Source organism: Balaenoptera physalus, assembly GCF_965194825.1.
Source record: "Balaenoptera physalus genome assembly, chromosome: 14".
Taxonomy (NCBI): Eukaryota; Metazoa; Chordata; class Mammalia; order Artiodactyla; family Balaenopteridae; genus Balaenoptera; species Balaenoptera physalus.
In genome coordinates this window covers 1,641,858-1,660,785 of record NC_138893.1, presented here as the reverse complement: position 1 = coordinate 1,660,785, position 18,928 = coordinate 1,641,858, and the positions used below count along the sequence as shown (strand labels likewise).

Here is an 18,928-nt window from a genome sequence, read left to right as displayed (position 1 = left end):
GTACCTCACACCACTCTGCACATTCCCACCGAGGACCTGGCTTGCTCTTCCCAGCTATCTGCATGGCTGTTCCTTGCTTCCTGGTGTCTGTTCAAATGCTGCCCCATCCAAAAGGTTGTCCTGACTTTGCTTTCTATAGTTTCACTTACTCCTTCCCTTCCTCCATCATTCGCTGTCCCCTTGCCCTGTTTCTCCTTAGCACTTATCGCCATATGACATATATGTTTATTTGTATTTTTTAAAAATAAATTTATTTATTTATTTATGGCTGCGTTGGGTCTTCATTGCTGCGCGTGGGCTTTCTCTAGCTGCAGCGAGCGGGGGGCCTACTCTTCGTTGCAGTGCGCGGGCTTCTCATTGCGGTGGCTTCTCTTGTTGTGGAGCACGAGCTGTAGAGCGCACGGGCTTCAGTAGATGCGGCACGTGGGCTCAGTAGTTGTGGCTCACGGGCCTAGTTGCTCTGCAGCATGTGGGATCTTCCCAGACCAGGGCTCGAACCCGTGTCCCCTGCATTGGCAGGCGGACTCCCAACCACTGCGCCATCAGGGAAGCCCTTATTTGTATATTTTATAGTGACTATCTTCTTCTACTAAAATGTAGTCTCTAAATGTATCACTTAAAATGTAATTTTATCTCTTTTATCATGCTGTGGCCATACTGCCTAGGGCAGTACCTGACACATAGTAGGCACTCAGTAAATATGTGTTGAATGAATGAATTCCTGTCTCGCTTCTCCATTTTGTGTTCTGATGTTCTTGCCTTGCAGAGAAGTGGTTACATTCAACCATTTCCTGGAAGCAGCCGCTGAGAAGGAGGTTCAAGGGAAAGCTCGGCTCCAGGACTTTATTGAGAATCTGCTGCACCGGGTAGAACTGGCGGAAAAGCAGTTGGAGTACTATCACAGCCAGCAGGCCGCTGGCCTCCGCGGGGACACCAGTGAGCACGTGGTGAGTCATGCAGGCCCCGCACCAGGTGTGAGGGCTGTGATAAATCAGGTGGGGTCAAGGACAGAAGAAAAGGGAACTGGGGAATGATTTGCAGGAATTTTCTAGACATCATTTGAAAGCACTGCCCTGGCCATGCCTGTGTCATGGAAGTGATACAGGTGAGTTCAAGACACTTGGAAGTAAGCAACATCCTGGATGCACGGTCTCCATTTCTTCACCCTCCAGCTCCACACCAAGCGGAGTTGGTAGAAATATTTTTATATTGTAGAATGACAGTTTGAAGTATACAAAGAAATCATCCGTCCCTACCTTGGTGTCAAGTATATTGGAAGTTATTATCCTGTTTTGGAGCTCTTCATGGAATCTTCTGAAAATTCTCATGCTTCTTAGTTAGCAAAATTTAACCACATTTTTTCTTTAATAGGAAGGAAAACACTATTTGGTAGTCTCTATAGGTGAAACATTCTTTAAGTAGATTTTCAAAAAGACTAAGAAAAATTCACAGGTGATATGCTATAATACATTTTTGCATACAATCTTACATATGGTTTCAGGGACTTAAAAAACGCCTAGAGCTCAAATGAGAATCCTGAATATGGATGAAGGTCCAGACTCTCATAAGTGGCTTTTTTTTTGGCTGCGTTGGGTCTTCGGTGCTGTGCGAGGGCTTTCTCTAGTTGTGGCGAGCGGGGGCTACTCTTTGTTGTGGTGCACGGGCTTCTCATTGCGGTGGCTTCTCTTGTTGCGGAGCACAGGCTCTAGGTGCGCGGGCTTCAGTAGTTGCAGCACATGGGCTCAGCAGTTGTGGCGCACGTGGGCTTAGTTGCTCCACGGCATGTGGGATCTTCCTGGACGTGGACTGAACCCGTGTCCCCTGCATTGGCAGGTGGATTCTTAACCATTGCACCACCAGGGAAGGCCCTCATAAGTGGCTTGATCAAGATTACCTGGTCTCTTTGGAGGGTGGGGTGTTTACAAATAACCATGCTGTAGGTGACGGAGGTGGATGGTCACATTTGCCCTCTATACAATTTCCTTGGTGGTATAAACAACAAAGCCAAAGAATGGATTTTTGAAAACCTATAGTGGTTTATTTATAACATTTTCATTATCCATTGAATTTTATTTATGCTTACCACCTTCCCAGAAGATTTAAAGATGATTCTTTTACTAACCCCCAAATGGACTATGTATATGAGGAAAAGAAAAATAGGAAACATTTATGCTAACCAGAAGGTTAGTAAGGTTGCTATTGGTTCATTGAAAAGTTTAGGTTGAGCAGTCTGGAAGCCAAGATTAACAGGAAACATGATTAAATAATCGAAGAAGGAATGAAATGAAAGGCATGTGGATAAAAGAAGGAAGACCAGAGGGAGAGAGACAGCAGGAAAGAACAGAGACATGGAGGAATGAAAGAAATGAAGAATCTTACACAGTGCCTCCTGTAGTAACGTTCCCTCAGCCTGCAAGCCGTACAGTTGGGCAAGCGCCAGAACTTCCCAGTCAGGAACAAAGTAGACTGGAAGGAAGTAAATGTGTTATGTTTGTGAGGTTTCAGTAACTGTCATCAAAGCAGTTTCAGCTACCTGACATATTTATTATTTTCCAAGTGGGTGTCTGTGGTCTCCTGAGAAGGAACATTTATTCCCCTCCTCGATTCCCCTGTCACCTCCTTGGGAAATCCAAGAGTGCAGTCTCGGCTGGAGGGACACTCTGAGCCCTTTCCTGCCTCCTTCTTCCACCTTGCCATCTCTCAGGGGAGGATTGTGGCATGAGGTCACCGAGCCCAGAGGTGAGGTGAGAGGGCCTGGCTTCTAGATCATTCCCACCCTGCTTCTGACTGGATGAGACAGTTTGTCTTCCTGGGCCTATCATTCTTCTATAAAATGAAGCAGTTGGACTAGATGCTGTATAAGGGCTTTTGGCCTCTTAAATTCTCTGATCATCACCTGACTTTGGTGGTTAGGAATTCTAAAATTAAAATGTAGCCATGATATTTTCAGTATTTAGGCTTATTAGTAACCCAGAACTAAGAAATATATAAATTATTAGTAACCCAGAGCTAAGAAGGTCTCAGAGAAAATAATGGAAGGCAACAAGAAAGAAAGGAAGCCCATTAGTTCTCGCCTTTATTTATATTTCTGTGCTCACTTCTTCTGCTGACTTTACTTTTCCAGCTTGGAAACTGAACACCTTTTAAAAGACATGGCCAGTCATTACTTCTCATCCTGCTGTATCATGTAATCAAAAGTTGAACAGCATCTCAGCTCTTCTAGTCAGATGTATAGATATAAAATTGTGTGTGTGTATGTGTACACATAACATATATATACACACACGTACACATAAGTATGTGTATATACATACACACACACACACACACATATATATACATGTACATACAAATATGGTAGGACATTTAATTAATAAATATTTGTTTTTGTTCTTTATGTCCCAAAACCTGACATCATCTGCCTTCTTCAGATTTGATCTACATAAGGAAGAGTTGACTAATTCAGATCAAATAAAGTGCAGTTAAGATTGTAGCAGGAAAAAAAAAAAAAAAGATTGTAGCAGGGAATTTAGAAGTGAGAGCTGTCTGTGAGTAGGGCATGATCAGGCTGTAGTGAGGTGAGCTGACTTTTGGAGGGAGGACACATTGCCCTGAGAAGACCAAGAATGAGATGTTTGATTTCTGAAAGTACGGGCAGATGTGGTTTCCCCTGTTTTCATGTATAGTCCTCTAAACTCTACTTTGGACCATAGTGTACCACGTTATGAGACAGTCTACAAACCCTAAGACCATTTTACCTTTTTACTTAGTCTATTTCATCATAATAAAATACATTCACCACATCTTTGATGTAATTAAACTACTCAGTCTGGCCTCTCTGGTATCTGTGGCTATGGATACATGGAAGAACTTGGATTCTTTTAGCAGGAAAACCTTTGAATCGTATCTTTAGTAACCTATTTGGCCCAGCTGAATGAAGGTGCAGGGCACCAAGAAGCCTAGGCTTCTGGAGCCTCAGCCCCGCCCAGGAGAGCTCCTTGCCGCAGTGCGCCCCAGGATGGAGCAGAACTTTCTGACTGACTCCCCCCACCTCCGCTCCCTCCTCCAGAACAGTGGGGAATGCTGTCAGGAGCCTGGCTGGCTCTTGCCGTCTCCAGCAAGGCTGCTGTACAGAAACAGTGCAGCCTTGTCATCTCCCTTCTTTTCCAACCCCCAGTTCCCTCCCTCTCTCCTCTTCCCTCTTTTTCTCATTACCACCTACAGAGAGTAGTGACATTTCTAGATTGACGTGTTTAAATTGCTTCTTTCTAAGATGTCTTCTAGCTTTAAGATTCTTTTGTGCTCTAGAAAAATTTCCTTCCCCCTCATATTTAGTGCCTTTTCTGAAATAATGTTTCGGCATATGTATCTTTCTTTCCCTTAATCCTCTTGAGCATTTATGTTCTTTTTCACCTGGCTGATTTCTAAAAATGTAACATGCTTACTCAGATAATTTGTCTGTATGCTCAGAAACATGCTGTCGAATTAGACACAAAGTGACCTAATATCCCATCTGCCAAAATCACTCAGAGAACTGCTCAAATGGAAGGTCATGAAATAGCTTGGATAATCTTATTTTAAGCATTGCATTTATTTCCTGCAGGTTGCTAAATTAGGACTAGCAGTAATTCATTTAACATATTTACTGGGGATGCAGTGCTTACTGGGTGCTGAGAAAACTGCTGTGAACGAGATCGATGAGGTCCCTGGTCTCAGGGAGGAGGGGCACACAATAAGCAAACAGATAATGAAGATAATTTCGTATAGTGATAACTACTATAAAGAAAAAAGTAAGATGATATGTTTGAGATGGCCACTTCAGCTTTAGCAAAAAGCTTTCAGAAAAAGCCTTGCTGAAGAGGCAACATTTGCACTGTGACCTGAATAACAAGGACGCAGCTCTGTGAAAATTTGGAAGTGGAATATTCTAGGCAAAGGAATAGGAAATGCAGCTGCCTCAGGAGGGAACAAGCTTGGCATGTTTGAGTGGTGGGTGATAAGTCAGAGAGGTAGGAAGGATCCAGATCAGGCTGGGGCTTCTTGGTCATATAAGGAGTTTGCATATGTTCCGTTGCACACGGGGAAGCCATTGGAAGGTTTTAAGTAGGAGGTGATCTGTGTTTTAGCAAAATCACTCTGCTGCTCGGTGGGGAATTGACTGAGCGACAAGTTAGAAGGCTCTTCTGTTGTGGCAGGTGAGGGGGGATGGCAGCTTGGGTAGAACCGAGTAGAGAGAGGTGAAGGGTATCGGGTATGTTCTTGGAGGAAAATTGACAAGACCAGTTGGCCTTGCTGAAGGATTAGATTTAGCTGGTGAGGGAAAGTGAGGAGTCAAAAATGAGTCCAAGGTTTTGGCCTGAAAAATTGAGTGTATACAGAGGGGAAGTTGGAGGAGGGCTAGGTGTCCAGTTTCCCAAAACCTATAATAACCTGAGACACCATATTTGTCTTTTAGAAGTACTTAAATTGGCTCTCAGTGCAAGGTTATTTATATTTTTTTCAACCCGAAACCTTGACCAAGGACTCTCTTGATCCCCATCTTCATACCCTCCTCTCCCTAAATAAAAAGAAGACAAAGTAGTTGGACCAGGAGAAAATGGAGGTAGGTAGTTGGGCTAAGTGGGAAGAGCATTTCCATCTGCCTGAGGCTGTGGAGGCCAGAAGGAACACTGGCCTCTTGTGTTCATAGGGAGGAGAGCACATGAAATTCTTTGGTGCCTGTGATATCAGCCCCACCTCCACCCCAAGCCTCATAATGTAGTAGATCACTGTTGGCCTTTTCCCCGGTGAGAGAAGCACACACACACACGCTTTTGCATAAAATTCCAAAGGGAATTATGTACCCATATGCAATACATCATTACGCTATATGCTTGCATACATACATACAGTAAAGTTGAAAACATTTTGTCATGCCTCAATAATAATAATAATTTTTTTTTAAGTGGGAAAGTATTTAAAGGAAGAAAAACCCTGTAAGTTTTTAAAGTTTATATACACACTAAAATCCATTCAAGGAGCCCAGCTGATGGGGAGCGGGGGCAGGCGGACTGGGAGAAAGAGGGTAGAAATGCTGATGCCTTTGGGGTTCCCGGAAACTACCAGTCTGGTGTTTGCCGGAGCCATCTGTTCCCCCTTCTTTGTATACTGCAAGACCTCATGACCCTCATGCAAGGAATGTGCCTTTTCCTGTTCACGTTTACTACTCTCATGCCAAACCCAGCCAGCATGGACAGGGTCAGCAATAATGCTGGCTTTCAATTGTGTCCCAAGGCGGAAGGCAGGAGTCCCATCTTACCTTCTTAGGCACGTGACCCTCACAAGTCTGCTGCAGAAAGCTGCTTTCTGATTTGCTCCTGACTAAAGCTCAAGCTTCACACAGAAGACCTGGAGGAAGATCCTGTTATGCTGAGCGTGGTTTTTCGGGTGATTTGAGTATAGCAGGGATGCATGTCTTGACCACGCTGCGCCAGGATGGCCCTTTCTCCACATTCTCTTTGTCGTCCTCTTCTGTCAGTCTGCCTGCGGATGTGACTCCACTTCTTTCAGTACAGGCTGCATGAGGGAGGTTGGGAACACGCTATAAATACACTTGCGTATAAAATGTCTGGTGACATCTGGAACACAAAATGATAATTATCATTTATTCTGCAAATGATATTCTGAGCCCAGCCACAAAAGTGCATGCAGATATTTTATTGAGAGTGGAAAATAACCTCAAAGATAGATGGCCTCAGGACATTTGTGGAGTTGGTCTTCATATGCTCTCATTTTAGAAATGATGTATTTTAGGCAATAAACATTTTATGCCAATTTTCCCTGTAGTTGATACACTGTGACCAGACATAGCTGTAGTAAATTAGCTGCAAATACAGCCTGAATCAATCAAGAAATAATGGCACATTATTCCAGTTTTTAAAAACATGTTTCTTCAAGTGTTGTTCTCTGGAGGGGCTGTTTAACTTTTTCAAATTTTTGAGATCTGCTGATACTGGCTTCTTGGAAATCTCAGCAGAGGGAGCCACAGAGGCTTCCTGAGTAAGCAGAGCTGAGCATGAAACGTTCTTGTTCTCCGCGGTGATGGATGGTGCCATGGGCAGTGATCCCGATACCAGTTACCGGCTTCTTTAATGGGAATACAATTTCTTAAAAATATAAGCAAGGAGGATTTTAAAAACCGAATCCAACCTTTAAGTGAAGTAATGTTTTGTCTTATTTGTTTTCCTTCAGCTTACAGATATCTCCTCAAATAGGAAATCCAAATGCCTGTATGTATATCTTTTTATACTTAGGCTATTTGATAATGTTTGCATAATATGTTTTCCTGTTGCACTTTATATGATATCTATAATATAAATGGATTTGAGAGTTTCAGGAGAAAATTTACCTGCTTGTGTACCTAACTTTCTAAAATGTGGATGTGACTTTTAACTCTGCTAATAGTCTGTGAGTATATGGCAGTATGATAGTACTGCAGGAGTCTTTTACAAATATTGTATAATATAACTTTCTCTTATTGTGCTATAGTGTAGTCGTAATATCTCTATAGCACTATTAATGTAGTGTGCACACTAATTTATCTATATATATAAATTTATACTGTGAATCATGTACTTTATGATAGCTGTACTACAGATTTGTTTGAATCCCCTAGAAGTCACTTAAAGAGTCAAGAGATATGGGTTCTGGTCCCATCTTCTCCATAGACCACTGTATGTATTACCCTGGATAGTCATTTAAGTTTTCTATACCTCAGTTTTTATCACTGGTAAATAAGACTAGTAATATCTCCCTGGGAATTTAGTATCATGAGATCACTTCATGAAGGCCATAGAAGTTTTTGGAAGAAAAATATCAATATATATTATTTGTTTTACTGGCAGTATTATTGCCACCTTAGCATGCAGGAGTGATTGTTCCATGAGTAGTTTTTATTCTTTTAAGGATTTAAAGAAATCTTTCTTTCTGCTCATCTCCCTCCTCCCCCCCAACCATTTGTAGAAGCCGAGGGCACCCACATTCTGTGTGTAACCACCCTGATCTCAAGACCCATTTCCATCCAAAGGGAAGGAGCTACCTGAAAAAAGCCAAGGATGACAGAGCCAGCATGCAGCCTGCTAAGTCCATGCACGAACAGGCCGAGTCCCCAAGAGAACTCTGCAGACCAGCAAAGAAAGGGGAGCCTCTAGGATTTACCCGGAAAGGCAACATAAGGCCCAAAATGGCCAAAAAAAAGCCAACAGCGATTGTGAACATCATCTAAAAGGGTGGGTGGCTCTGGACAGCCACCACTGGGCTTTGGGAATGTTGTTCTAGGGGTCAGTAATGTTCTTTTAGACACAAGCCATCATAAAACACATTTCATGTCCATACAGGCACCTGGATTAACCAGAATTTAACAAACGGAAATCTCGGTGAACCAGAATTTTTTACAAGTCCCTTTTGGAAGCAAAAGGCAAATTACAGAAAGAATTTTTAAAAAATGAAAGCAGTCTTATTCCAAACTTTTAGTAAAATGAAGCTCCAACTTCTAAGATGATTAGCCCGTCTCCAGCCGTTTCCACATCTGGAGTTCTGTGCAGTGGTTAATTCTCAGGCCCAAGGCCAAAGAAGATGTCAGGCACTGGAAAAAAACTCAACCTGTGCCCCCTGCTCTCTGAATTGTGAGGCAAGGAATGGGAATGTAAAGTTCTGTTAATAGTAGTGAAGTAAACATACTTTTGTTTGTTTTTAACCTTACCCTCAATTAATTTGGGAGCTTCCAAAATAAGGCTGTTTCCCTGAGTGTTCTGATTAATCAAGATTTCAGTGTTTGGGTTGCTTCAAGGACTCGTTCTGTCAGTTGTCATTTCGACAGACTGTTTTCTAGTTTGTTTCATTCAGGTTTTTGTTTCCCTGGATGCATGTTTATTCTTATTTTGATGCACCTCTGCTCTCTTCTTTGGCTGAGTATTCTGCACCCTAAGACCAAGCTGCCAGCCTCTATCTTAATAGCTGCTTCTACTGCTATGGTTCGGGAGGATAGTAAAACACTTTTGATCGGCACCCATCACCAATTCAGGGTCTGAATGGTTGGATGCCAGTGGATTGCACATTTAGTGCATTGTGAGCCATCCCGGAGACACCACAGATGTTACTCAGCCCTTTCCTAAGACCTGCTTCCCGGGGGGGTGTCAGCATCCTCTCTGTTAGCTGTAGGCGTGACTTTCTCCGTGCTGGCCTAACTTCTTCCACCTCCTGCTGCTTCTGTGCCCTTTTATGACTAAAATACATGTTCTTACCTTTCAACCAAGTATCTGATGTATTTGTTGTATACGGCCTTCTAAAGTAATTTCTGAAATAAACAGTGCATGTGGGATCCAGAATCTGAGATTGTCCTCCCCTCCCTGCCTCCCTAAAATGGCCTTGGTTTCCATAAAGAACCATCTGTTACGAACCTCCTGCTTTACAATTTTCTTCAAGAATGAATTTCCGTGTTACTTTTTTTTTTTTAAATTAGCAATATCATCAGGTCTCCTGCAGAGTTTACAAGTGCTGACATTCTTTTGGAAATAAGAACAATTATGTCCACAAATATATACATTTATTTGTATAAATGTACAGCACATAACACATACAAAACATATATGTCAAGTATATTAATAATTTATTTTAAAATACTCATGAAAAAGGTGTGTGTTTGTGGTGGGTGGTTTTTAAAGTATATATGTTCATGTAAATTGAATTCTCTTATTTTAAAAATTAAAGCTGTAACCTAATTAACATTAGTAGAATTACGATTGTTATTGCAATAAGCATCAGATTAGCAATGCATTAAAAACAGGTAACAAAGCAATTACTTAAAATGCCAGTAAATTGAAAAGTGTAACTTATACAAATGCTTTGAACCTATCATAGTGAAAATGTTAATTTTTGAATCTTCACCTTGACTTTTGGCTCATGGGGGTGGGCTTTTCATGTGGTGTATAGGCAACTATTAAGTGGGAAAAAACATTGCTGTGAATATCACTGTTTAGGCTAACACTAAAAACTGTAACGTTATAATAATTATTTATTTGGAGAATTAATCTCCTTCAAGGTTATTTATTATTGATGTTTATACCATGATTGCACTTTAGCCTTTTACATACTAAAAAATTGACTTGTTTGTTGTATTGCATGCTCTTTGTCCCATAATGTGTGTGTGCAATGACAACAGTTTGCTTTTAAAGGTGGTATAAGCCAGATTTTTTCCCCATTTTATTTAATGTAACTTACATTTTCAATTTTCATTTAATATGCCTAGAGGGCATGACAGCTCTCTTTGACAGTGGTACCCAGTGATCTTAAGAAAGCACCATAATGTCATATCTACTCTATGTACATTACACAAGAGAAATGATTTTAAGGTTTATTATATTAAAAAAATTTTTTTAAGTTCTAACTAAATTCTGACTCTTACAGAAGGAGATGCATTATGTATATTGTGCTTCCTTAGAGACATAAATTTGCTGTTGAGACATGGGAGTCACCTCATTCTAAGGGATATCCCATTTACATGCCTTGGCCTGAGTCTTGTGCCATGTCCAACTTGGGTCTTATTTTTAAATATTTTCTTTGTCTTAATAGGCAGTCAATCTTAGAATTGCTTTTTTGAAGAAATCACCAAAGTTTCTGGGAAAACGTGTTCAAGTTTAAACTGAAGAATGGATCTAATTTTATTATTTGCTTTGTAAGGAAGAAATCTTTATTTCAAACCTTCTTTCATTCTCTTTTCCCAAACTAGGTTACAGATTCTTAAATGCAAAGTTCAGATTACTTAGACACTGTTTTCCGGTATTCTTCAGGGTCATTCTGTTGTATGGAAGTAGGAATATTCTGTTCCCAGATTTAAAAAAAAAAGTTTTTAGATTATGAAATAATAATAAAGCTATATTTATGACTAACATGTTGGTATGTTTTGTCTAGTTGAAGTGTTTCTAGGGAACCAAGTGTGCTAGTCTGTTAACAGTGAACAAAATAGTTCTTCATGAATAAGTTGTTCATTGTACATATAAACACTATGATCTTGTACCTATAAATTTTCTTGAGAACTTAGCTTGATCTTTTTTGTTTATCATAATGCCTCTATCTAAAGGTTCTTTTTACATATGTTCACACTCAGAAGTCCTCATTAAAAGCTCATTTGGCACTTTTCTCCCATCTTCCTCCACAACCATGAGTAATTTTCCTACACTGTATTTTTAAACTTATCAACTCTTAGCGAAAACCATGAACAGATTTCACAGTGTATATCCCAGACTATATGTGCTATACATTCTAGTCATTACAAGGCTCAGAAAGTGATCAGGATAGTTAACAGAACTATATCATTGGTAGAATTCCTCAGCCATTGGTCTTTTAAGAACCACGGAATTAGGAAAATTGATGGGATTCCATTTGTTCAGAAGCTGTTAGAGCTGTCAGGGAGATGACCTCAGTCTGTTCTTATGCTTACTCCTGTTAAAGTTAATGGGGCGCTCGCTTCGGCAGCACGTATGCTAAAATTGGAACGATACAGAGAAGATTAGCATGGCCCCTGCGCAAGGATGACACGCAAATTCGTGAAGCGTTCCATATTTAAAAAAAAAAAAAAAAAAGTTAATGGGTTCACCAGGTCGTACTGTTCTTGAGAAATAACCGTGGCATTCTTGATTATCTCTGGGCATCAGAAAACATAAATAAATCCCCATATCTCAATTCTGTTCAACCTGGATCCTTGAAAAATGAATTCCAGAGATGGCATGCATGCATGACCTAAACACAATCCCTGGAAACATTTCAAATATTTAAAAGATGGCGGACTTCAGAAATTGGATTCCTTTTGGTGAATTAAGGTGGTGAATTTTTTTCTTTTTTTCTTCTTTTTCTTTTTTTGTCCATGTTTGGCATCAGTAAAATGCACAAATATGAAATTTTCATCTAAGAAAGCGATCTTCAACCTGCCCTATGATACATTTACTCTGGGTTTGCAGCCAATATTCCAAACCAGAAATGAGTTTTTTCCATTCAAGGAACCTCACACATAGGCAGGCCCGGCTCTCCTGTCTGCCCTGTAATAGGGACGTTGGTAAATAAATTTTGTATGTATCTGGGATGGTGAATGAAAGCTTTGGTACTCATGTCCTGTGAGAAGAGGAGACACAGCTGCTGTCCTTGAATATCTGAAGTGCTGTCACAGGCAAGAATACTTATTTTTTGTGGCTGCAAAAGACATTACTAAGACAGTGAGTGAAATTTCCAAAGAATCAGATGGTAAGTTATTAAAGGAAAAATGTCTAAGTGCCACACAGAGTAGGTCACCTTGTTGAAAAGTGAGGATCCTTCGAAGAACACCTGTCGCGCTGGGGTCCTGTCATATGTACACTGCATTATTGTAAACGCTGGCTGCATAAAACAGCGTTGACGTGACAAATTCATTTTGGAGATTTTTTCCCATTGACTTGGACTTTGTACACGTATCCACAGTTATCCTCATAAAATGCATTTGAGGTAGGTAGGGATGAGGAGGTATCACTTTCTTCTCTTAGAAGATGCAGAAACAGCAGCTGGGGAGATGAGAGAGATACGTGTGGGCAGTGTTACCTCAGTCAGAACCAGGTGCTTCCCAGGAAGCATCACACCTCACTGAAATGTAGCTTTAGTGTTTAAAGAGAAGGTACATTTTTTGTTACAACATGGCTCCTGAATGCAAGCCAACCACTTCATCTGGTGTTCAGTTGAGTCAACAGCAATTCTGTCCAACACTGGGGGAGAAATTGGCAATGCTGGACTTACTAAGAGGTGGTGTGGTGTGTCAGGTTGCAGTATTGCACCTTCCTCAGGCACTTTCTTCCTCACACATTTTTCAGATAATTTTGATGATACTTCTGCCATTCTTGTAACAATACTTATGACTTCACCGTATTTAACAATGAAGGTGGGGCTTACGGTGGTTTGAAAGAGTTGTCCAGGGGCCACGAGCTCCTTCATGACAGAGCCAGAGCAAGAATCAGAATATTGTCTCCATGAATCTTGGCCAGTGCTCTTTCACAACATTGTGCCTCTTCCTTGACAAGAGTCCCAGATAATGGTCCTAAATGCATGCATTTGTTGATTATACAGTGGCTCTCAGTGTCCTAAAATTCAGCTTAGTATTTATTATCAATTATTGCACCTACTTAATGCAAGCCACTGTGGAGGATATAAATATCACCACTCCATAATTTCTACACAGCCCCTGCTTTGTAACAGAGCCACCCCAACTTGCCAAAGAATTCCAGAGTTTCAGATCTAAGTCTGTTAGAGTTTAGTGCACACATTTTTGGATACTTGAAATTGGCAGTTTGCTGACTGGTGAGAGGGGCACTGCATTTACCTTGGTCAGATGTGTCATAGAGAAACAGCTGATTATATGTCTCAGTCCCTCCTCTTTGTTCAAGGGGGAGCATCCATTTCCCCTATTCTCAAGAATGTACCACTTTATTTTTATCCCTACTTAAGTCTGCCTGTAATTTGACACCACAGCTGAAATTTCTTATACTAATATAATCCTAAACACAGAGGGCTGGTAGAAGGAACTGGGATTCTTCTTAGGTGAGGGACACCCTATCATAACACAAAGGAGCTTACAGGGGGTAAGAGCAAATGAGTGGATGCACAGTTAGTTACTGGGACTCAGAACAAAGTCCTGAGCTTGCCTGCAGGCTCTGGCTCTGGCCTACCTCTCCCACCTCCTCTAGCCCCACACCTCTACTCACCCCTCTCCAGACCAGCTTCCTTCCAGAGCCTCACCAGTACCCTGCTCTCCCCCTGCACCACAGTTATGCTGGGTTATGCCTTCTGCCTGAAATGCCTTTTTCTTTCTTCTCCTCCTGGTTAATTTCTACTCAGTCTTCAGATTTCAAGTCGTCACTTCCCCAAGGCAGCCTCATAACTCTTAGAACGCCACATACGTTCAGGGTCAGGTACAGCATATCTCACCACTGCCTTATCATTTAGAAGGGAGCTGTTCATCAAAGTGAATGCCCAGTTTGGCCCAATAGCTTCAGCAAGTCCCGCTTTAAGTTCTCACCAAAGAGATCTTGTCAAAATCACTGGAACTAACTACACATCCAACAATCCACTTATCCATCCATCCATCCAGCCAGCCAGCCAGCCAGCCAGCCAACCATTCACCAGTATTCACTGGGGGCCCTTTATGAGCCAGTCACTGTAGTAGGTACAAGGGATATAGGCTGCCTCCTAACCAGATATATTTGGGGTAGCTGGTGAAGTTTTCTGAACCATTAAGGCCAATCCCAGTCACTGTTGGCCTTTCTGGAATGGGATCTACATTACCCGGACTGGCCCTAGGACTTTTGCAGTCTTACAGGACTACAGTATCTAAACGGAATCCCTGACTCAGTCATTCTCCGTCCCATGATATGTGGCTGAACCACACTGGCACCATTTTGTCAGCTCCATCTTAGGCCCACAGTCCTACCCCATCCCTTTTTCTGAGTGACTGAGCTTTAGCCTAACTCACAAGGAATGCACCAAACCAGAGGAGTTTCCTATCAACTTTTACCCTTACCTTCAACTAATATGAAAACTTGAAGGGTGTTTTTTGCTGACGCAGATGGTTAATAGCCATGAGACACCTGCCTCCCCCCGCCCCAGGGGGAAGGAAAAGCCCCCAGTTCCAGTTGGTGTGGATGTGCTTCTCACTTGGTAGTCAGATTCTGCTTTCATCCTTAGCCCCTTTATATCCCCCTGTACCCCTGTGGCAGTGCGGAGTGAAGCTGTGAGTGCCTCTGGGTCATCTCTCTGCCTGATCCTTCCTGCCTGAATGTAAGTTACCCACAATCAACTTCATAAATGCACTTTATGGAGTTGCCTGCTTTGTTTTTCAGTCACAGAGTTCCATCTTAGTTCAGATGATATTATTCAATATCTCCGCTTCCCAACATGTGACATTATTTTCTTCACAGCATTGATTACTATCTGAAATTATTCATTTACTTGTTTATTGTCTGTTCCCTACTGCTGCCTCGTGGGAGTGCGTGTCCATCTTATTCACTGAATACTGCCAAAATCCTGACTGATGAAAATTTGTTCAGTGAATCAGTGAATTGGTTCTAGAGAGAAAGTCCTTCTCCTGAGCTCTGATTTGGAGCAAGGCTAATGGATAGCCACTGATGACTGGGAGATTACAGTGAAAAGACCTGGAGGAATCCCTGCAGTATGTACAACAGAACATAGAGAGGAATCTTTGGGGTGCCCCACCTGGTCTGAACACTCTTCTTCCTTAGATGAAGGCAGTTTGCAGCCAATGCTGGTCCTCCCAGGGATAACATAGGCTTCTGCAAAAGGGAAGCTGGGCTAACAGGCAACCCTGCCTCTCCAGATGGTAACAGAAACTCCTCTGAGATGACTATAGCAGTCATTCTAAAACTTTGGTGGGACTAATAATCACTTGGGGAATTTGGTGAAAATACAAAGGTCTAGGATGTATCCAACTTCACCAAGCAATGAAATTGAGCAGGACCCTGTGGAGGCCCCTCTGTGTCCCCCAATTCTTGTTTGTAGAAAAAGGCTTTCGTTTCCTAGGCCTTCGCTGAGTTCCAAAGAGCCAGACACAAGCAGTTACTAATTAGGGAAGTGAGGGAATGCAGAAACAAAGGAAAAGCAATTAAGCAAGAAAAGTAATGATAATAGTTCAATGATAAAACAGAATCCTAGTTCCTCCTCAAGGAATATACATAACAATCTAACACATATCTTTGAGTTGTTCTGCAGAAACTAAGACCCCGCCCAGTAGAGGAGGGTGACTGCAAGCACACAGACCCCAGACTGGTTGGGACCAGAAGGTTGATGATTAAGACTCCTAAAACACCATCCTGTTACCTCACTACCAACCAATCAGAAGACAGTCATGCACCCTGCAGCCCTCACCCCAAATGTTGGCTTTAAAAACCCTTTCCTGAAAGCCATCAGGGAGTTTGGGTCTTTTGAACATGAGCTGCCTGTTCTCCTTGCTTGGTGCCTGCAATAAATACTGTACTTTACCACAACCCAGTGTCAGTAAATTGGCTTTGCTGCAAGGTGGGTGAGCGGACCCAAGTTTGGTTCAGTAACAGCATCTGTGTTCTCTATTAGCTCTCTAGCTAATTCCGATACAAAGCAAAGTTTGAAAGCTACTGCTCTGTATGGCTGCATATCCCAAAATTTATTCCATGGAACACTAGTTCTCAGAGTGTTAATGGTTAATTAAATAAATTATCAGATTAAATGTTTCCCTACTGCAGATGGTTCAGAATCATTAAAATGCAAATGTGCATCGTGAATCTCTCAGAGGGGGAAAAGTGTACTATGCTTCCTAAACTTATTTGGCCATGGAACTATTTCTTCTCGGGAACATGTATTAACATCTTCTGCAACTACTGTAGTTAGTATTCAGAATATACTTTGGTAAACATTTCAAAATTGCAATCACTGACTGTGGGCCTCCCCACTGCCACCCCCAGCCGCCTTCTTGGGAGAACTTCAGATCTATCTTAAGGCAGTGTACATTTAACAGCCAGAGTGGCCAATTTTAGGTGATTTGGGGGTCACCTAAAACCTTGCTTTTCAAAGTAGTCTGTGAAGCAATTTCCTGCATCACTTGGGAGTTTGTTAGAAATGCAGAATCCCAGATCCGCCCCCCCCACCAGAGCTACTGAGATGGAATCTGCATTTTAATAGGATCTCTGGGGGATTCATTCGCACCAATATAGAGAAGTGGTTCTTAATGGGGGCAAGGGTGGGGAGGAGGGAGACAGAAATACATGGGGAGCCATTCAATATGCAATTACTAGCCCTTTCCTCATCATCCCCTATCAGAATTTCTGATTCACTCTTGGAAAAGGAGAGAAGGGGAAAAAGTCCCCCTTGGTAATACTGATATACTCTCTGGATCTTCCTTTCTTTGGCTCAATTTTTCCAAGCCTGGGCTCCTGACTGAGAGAGTCAGGGACAGCAGTCCTCACAGATTCAGGAAACCCAGCAAGAAGCAAACCCTTCCTGAAATTTAAAGTGTTTATCAAACAATAAATTATATAAATGAACTTATTTGGATATAATAGAGAGAGAAAAAACTTGGTTGTGACTCAAATTAATTAGTGTAAAAATTGCGTGGGATTTCATTATTGTTCTTAGGCTTCTTAGCACAAGTGAACTAAAAGTAAAACTCAAAGTTAGTCTGTCTCTTTATTCTTGAGAGCTTTCACCTCTATCTCTGAAATACTTTGTCAAGTGTACCACCCTGTGGATCATCCAAGTAATCCAGCTTCTTTTTTTCTGTTACTATGGCCTTTCTCCAGTTTCTGGCCTTTTGCTGTAAACCTAGATTCTCTCCTTTGCCTTGCCTTTTGATTTTCAGCCAGTATTATCATGATGTGCCTCGGTGTGGTTTTCTTTGTATTTATTTTGCTGATGGTTGCTTCTTGAATCTGTGGCAGAGTTTCATAAATTTGTGTGTTGCTATCATTCTTCATTTGGAAAATTCTTGGCCATTATATCTTCAAATATTCCTTTTGCGTCATCCTCTCTTGTCCTTCTGGGGCTCATGTGTATTACACATTTTCATTGTGTCCTACATATCTTTTGTGCTTTATCTTATGTTTTCCATTCCTATTTTCTTTGTGCTTCAATTTAGGCGTATTCTATTGATCATTTTTGCTGTTCATTAATCCTGTCTTCTGTTTCTTTTTTTTTTTTCCCATATTTATTTATTTGACTGTGTTGGGTCTTAGTTGTGGCATGTGGGATCTTTTAGTTGTGGCATGTGAACTCTTAGTTACGGTATGGGGGATCTAGTTCCCTGACCAGGGATCGAACATGGGCCCCCTGCATTGGGAGCACAGAGTCTTCGCCACTGGACCACCAGGGAAGTCCCCTGTCTTCTGTTCCTAAGCTCTATTAAACCCATAATATCATATATTATATTTTTAAATTCTAAAATCTCCATTTGATTCTATTTAGATTATAATTCTCTGAAAAATTCTCCATTTTAAAATTGATTTTCTCTATTTTCTTGAACATATTAGACATAGACATTTTAAAGTTCTATTTTCTTGAATATATTAATCATAGTTAAAGTCCTTATCTGCTAACTCCAATGTCTATGTCACCTGTGGTTCTATTCCTATTGAATGTTTTTTCTTGTGGTTTTTAGTAATATGGTCCTGAATCACAGTATGTCTAAAATTTTTTTTATTGAATGCTGCTCATTGTGTGTAAAAATTATATAGTTCCAAATGACTTTTTCTTTCTTCATGGTGGGTTTATCCTTTCCTCTGCTAGGCAGATGAAATTGAAATTGATCATCTTAAACCAATCAGGGAATGAACTGTGTTGAGGCTGACTTTTAGTTTTGGTAAGGATCAGTCTGCCTCTGACTTGTTTGTGTTACTAAGATGTTGTCCTTCAGGATTTTCTCAACTATCAATAAATGTCTGGTGTGTTCACTGGTCTCCCTTCTCCTGGCAGGTCTAATTTTTGTCTCTTTAGCATTATGAAACAGCGGAAAATTTCTTTCCGATTTTCAGAAGTTTTTGACATAGCTTGCAAGTCCTGAAGTCTACTCTTTGTTTCCCCAGTACCATAAGTCTATGAAAAAAATGTTAGTGTTTCAGAAGTTTTCTGCTTAGCTTTTTAATCACCTGCCCTCACAACTTCAGAAATTTGCAAATGTCAGGTGTATTGAGGGTTTTGTGTTTGAGGTCCCTTAAGCCTTTAATTATATCTCTATAGCCCCACAAGACCATTCAAATCTCTGCTGGTTTTTCTTCCTCACAGCAGTCTGGAAAAATCTCAGATTGACAATCTCTTATAATTTGCATATGCCCCAAGGGAAAAAGTGACTGCAGATGCCAGAGAGCTGAAGTTCTCTCCTCTTGAGAAATTTAGC

The 18,928-nt window shown here is 41.2% G+C and overlaps 1 protein-coding gene and 1 long non-coding RNA gene across 2 annotated transcripts in view; one reads left to right on the top strand and one right to left on the bottom strand.

The window, feature by feature from the left end:
* ZNF365 (zinc finger protein 365) overlaps positions 1-10,925 on the top strand; it is a 29,674-nt gene extending 18,749 nt beyond the window's left edge. The window contains exons 3-5 of the mRNA XM_082425618.1: positions 767-947; positions 7,231-7,268; positions 8,002-10,925. Coding sequence (XP_082281744.1) covers positions 767-947; positions 7,231-7,268; positions 8,002-8,263 — 481 coding nt within the window. The 3' untranslated portion in view covers positions 8,264-10,925. The remainder of the gene's footprint in view (positions 1-766; positions 948-7,230; positions 7,269-8,001) is intronic.
* The window catches only part of LOC309643168, a 385,106-nt gene that overhangs the window by 274,262 nt on the left and 91,916 nt on the right, over positions 1-18,928 (bottom strand). The window lies entirely within an intron of this gene.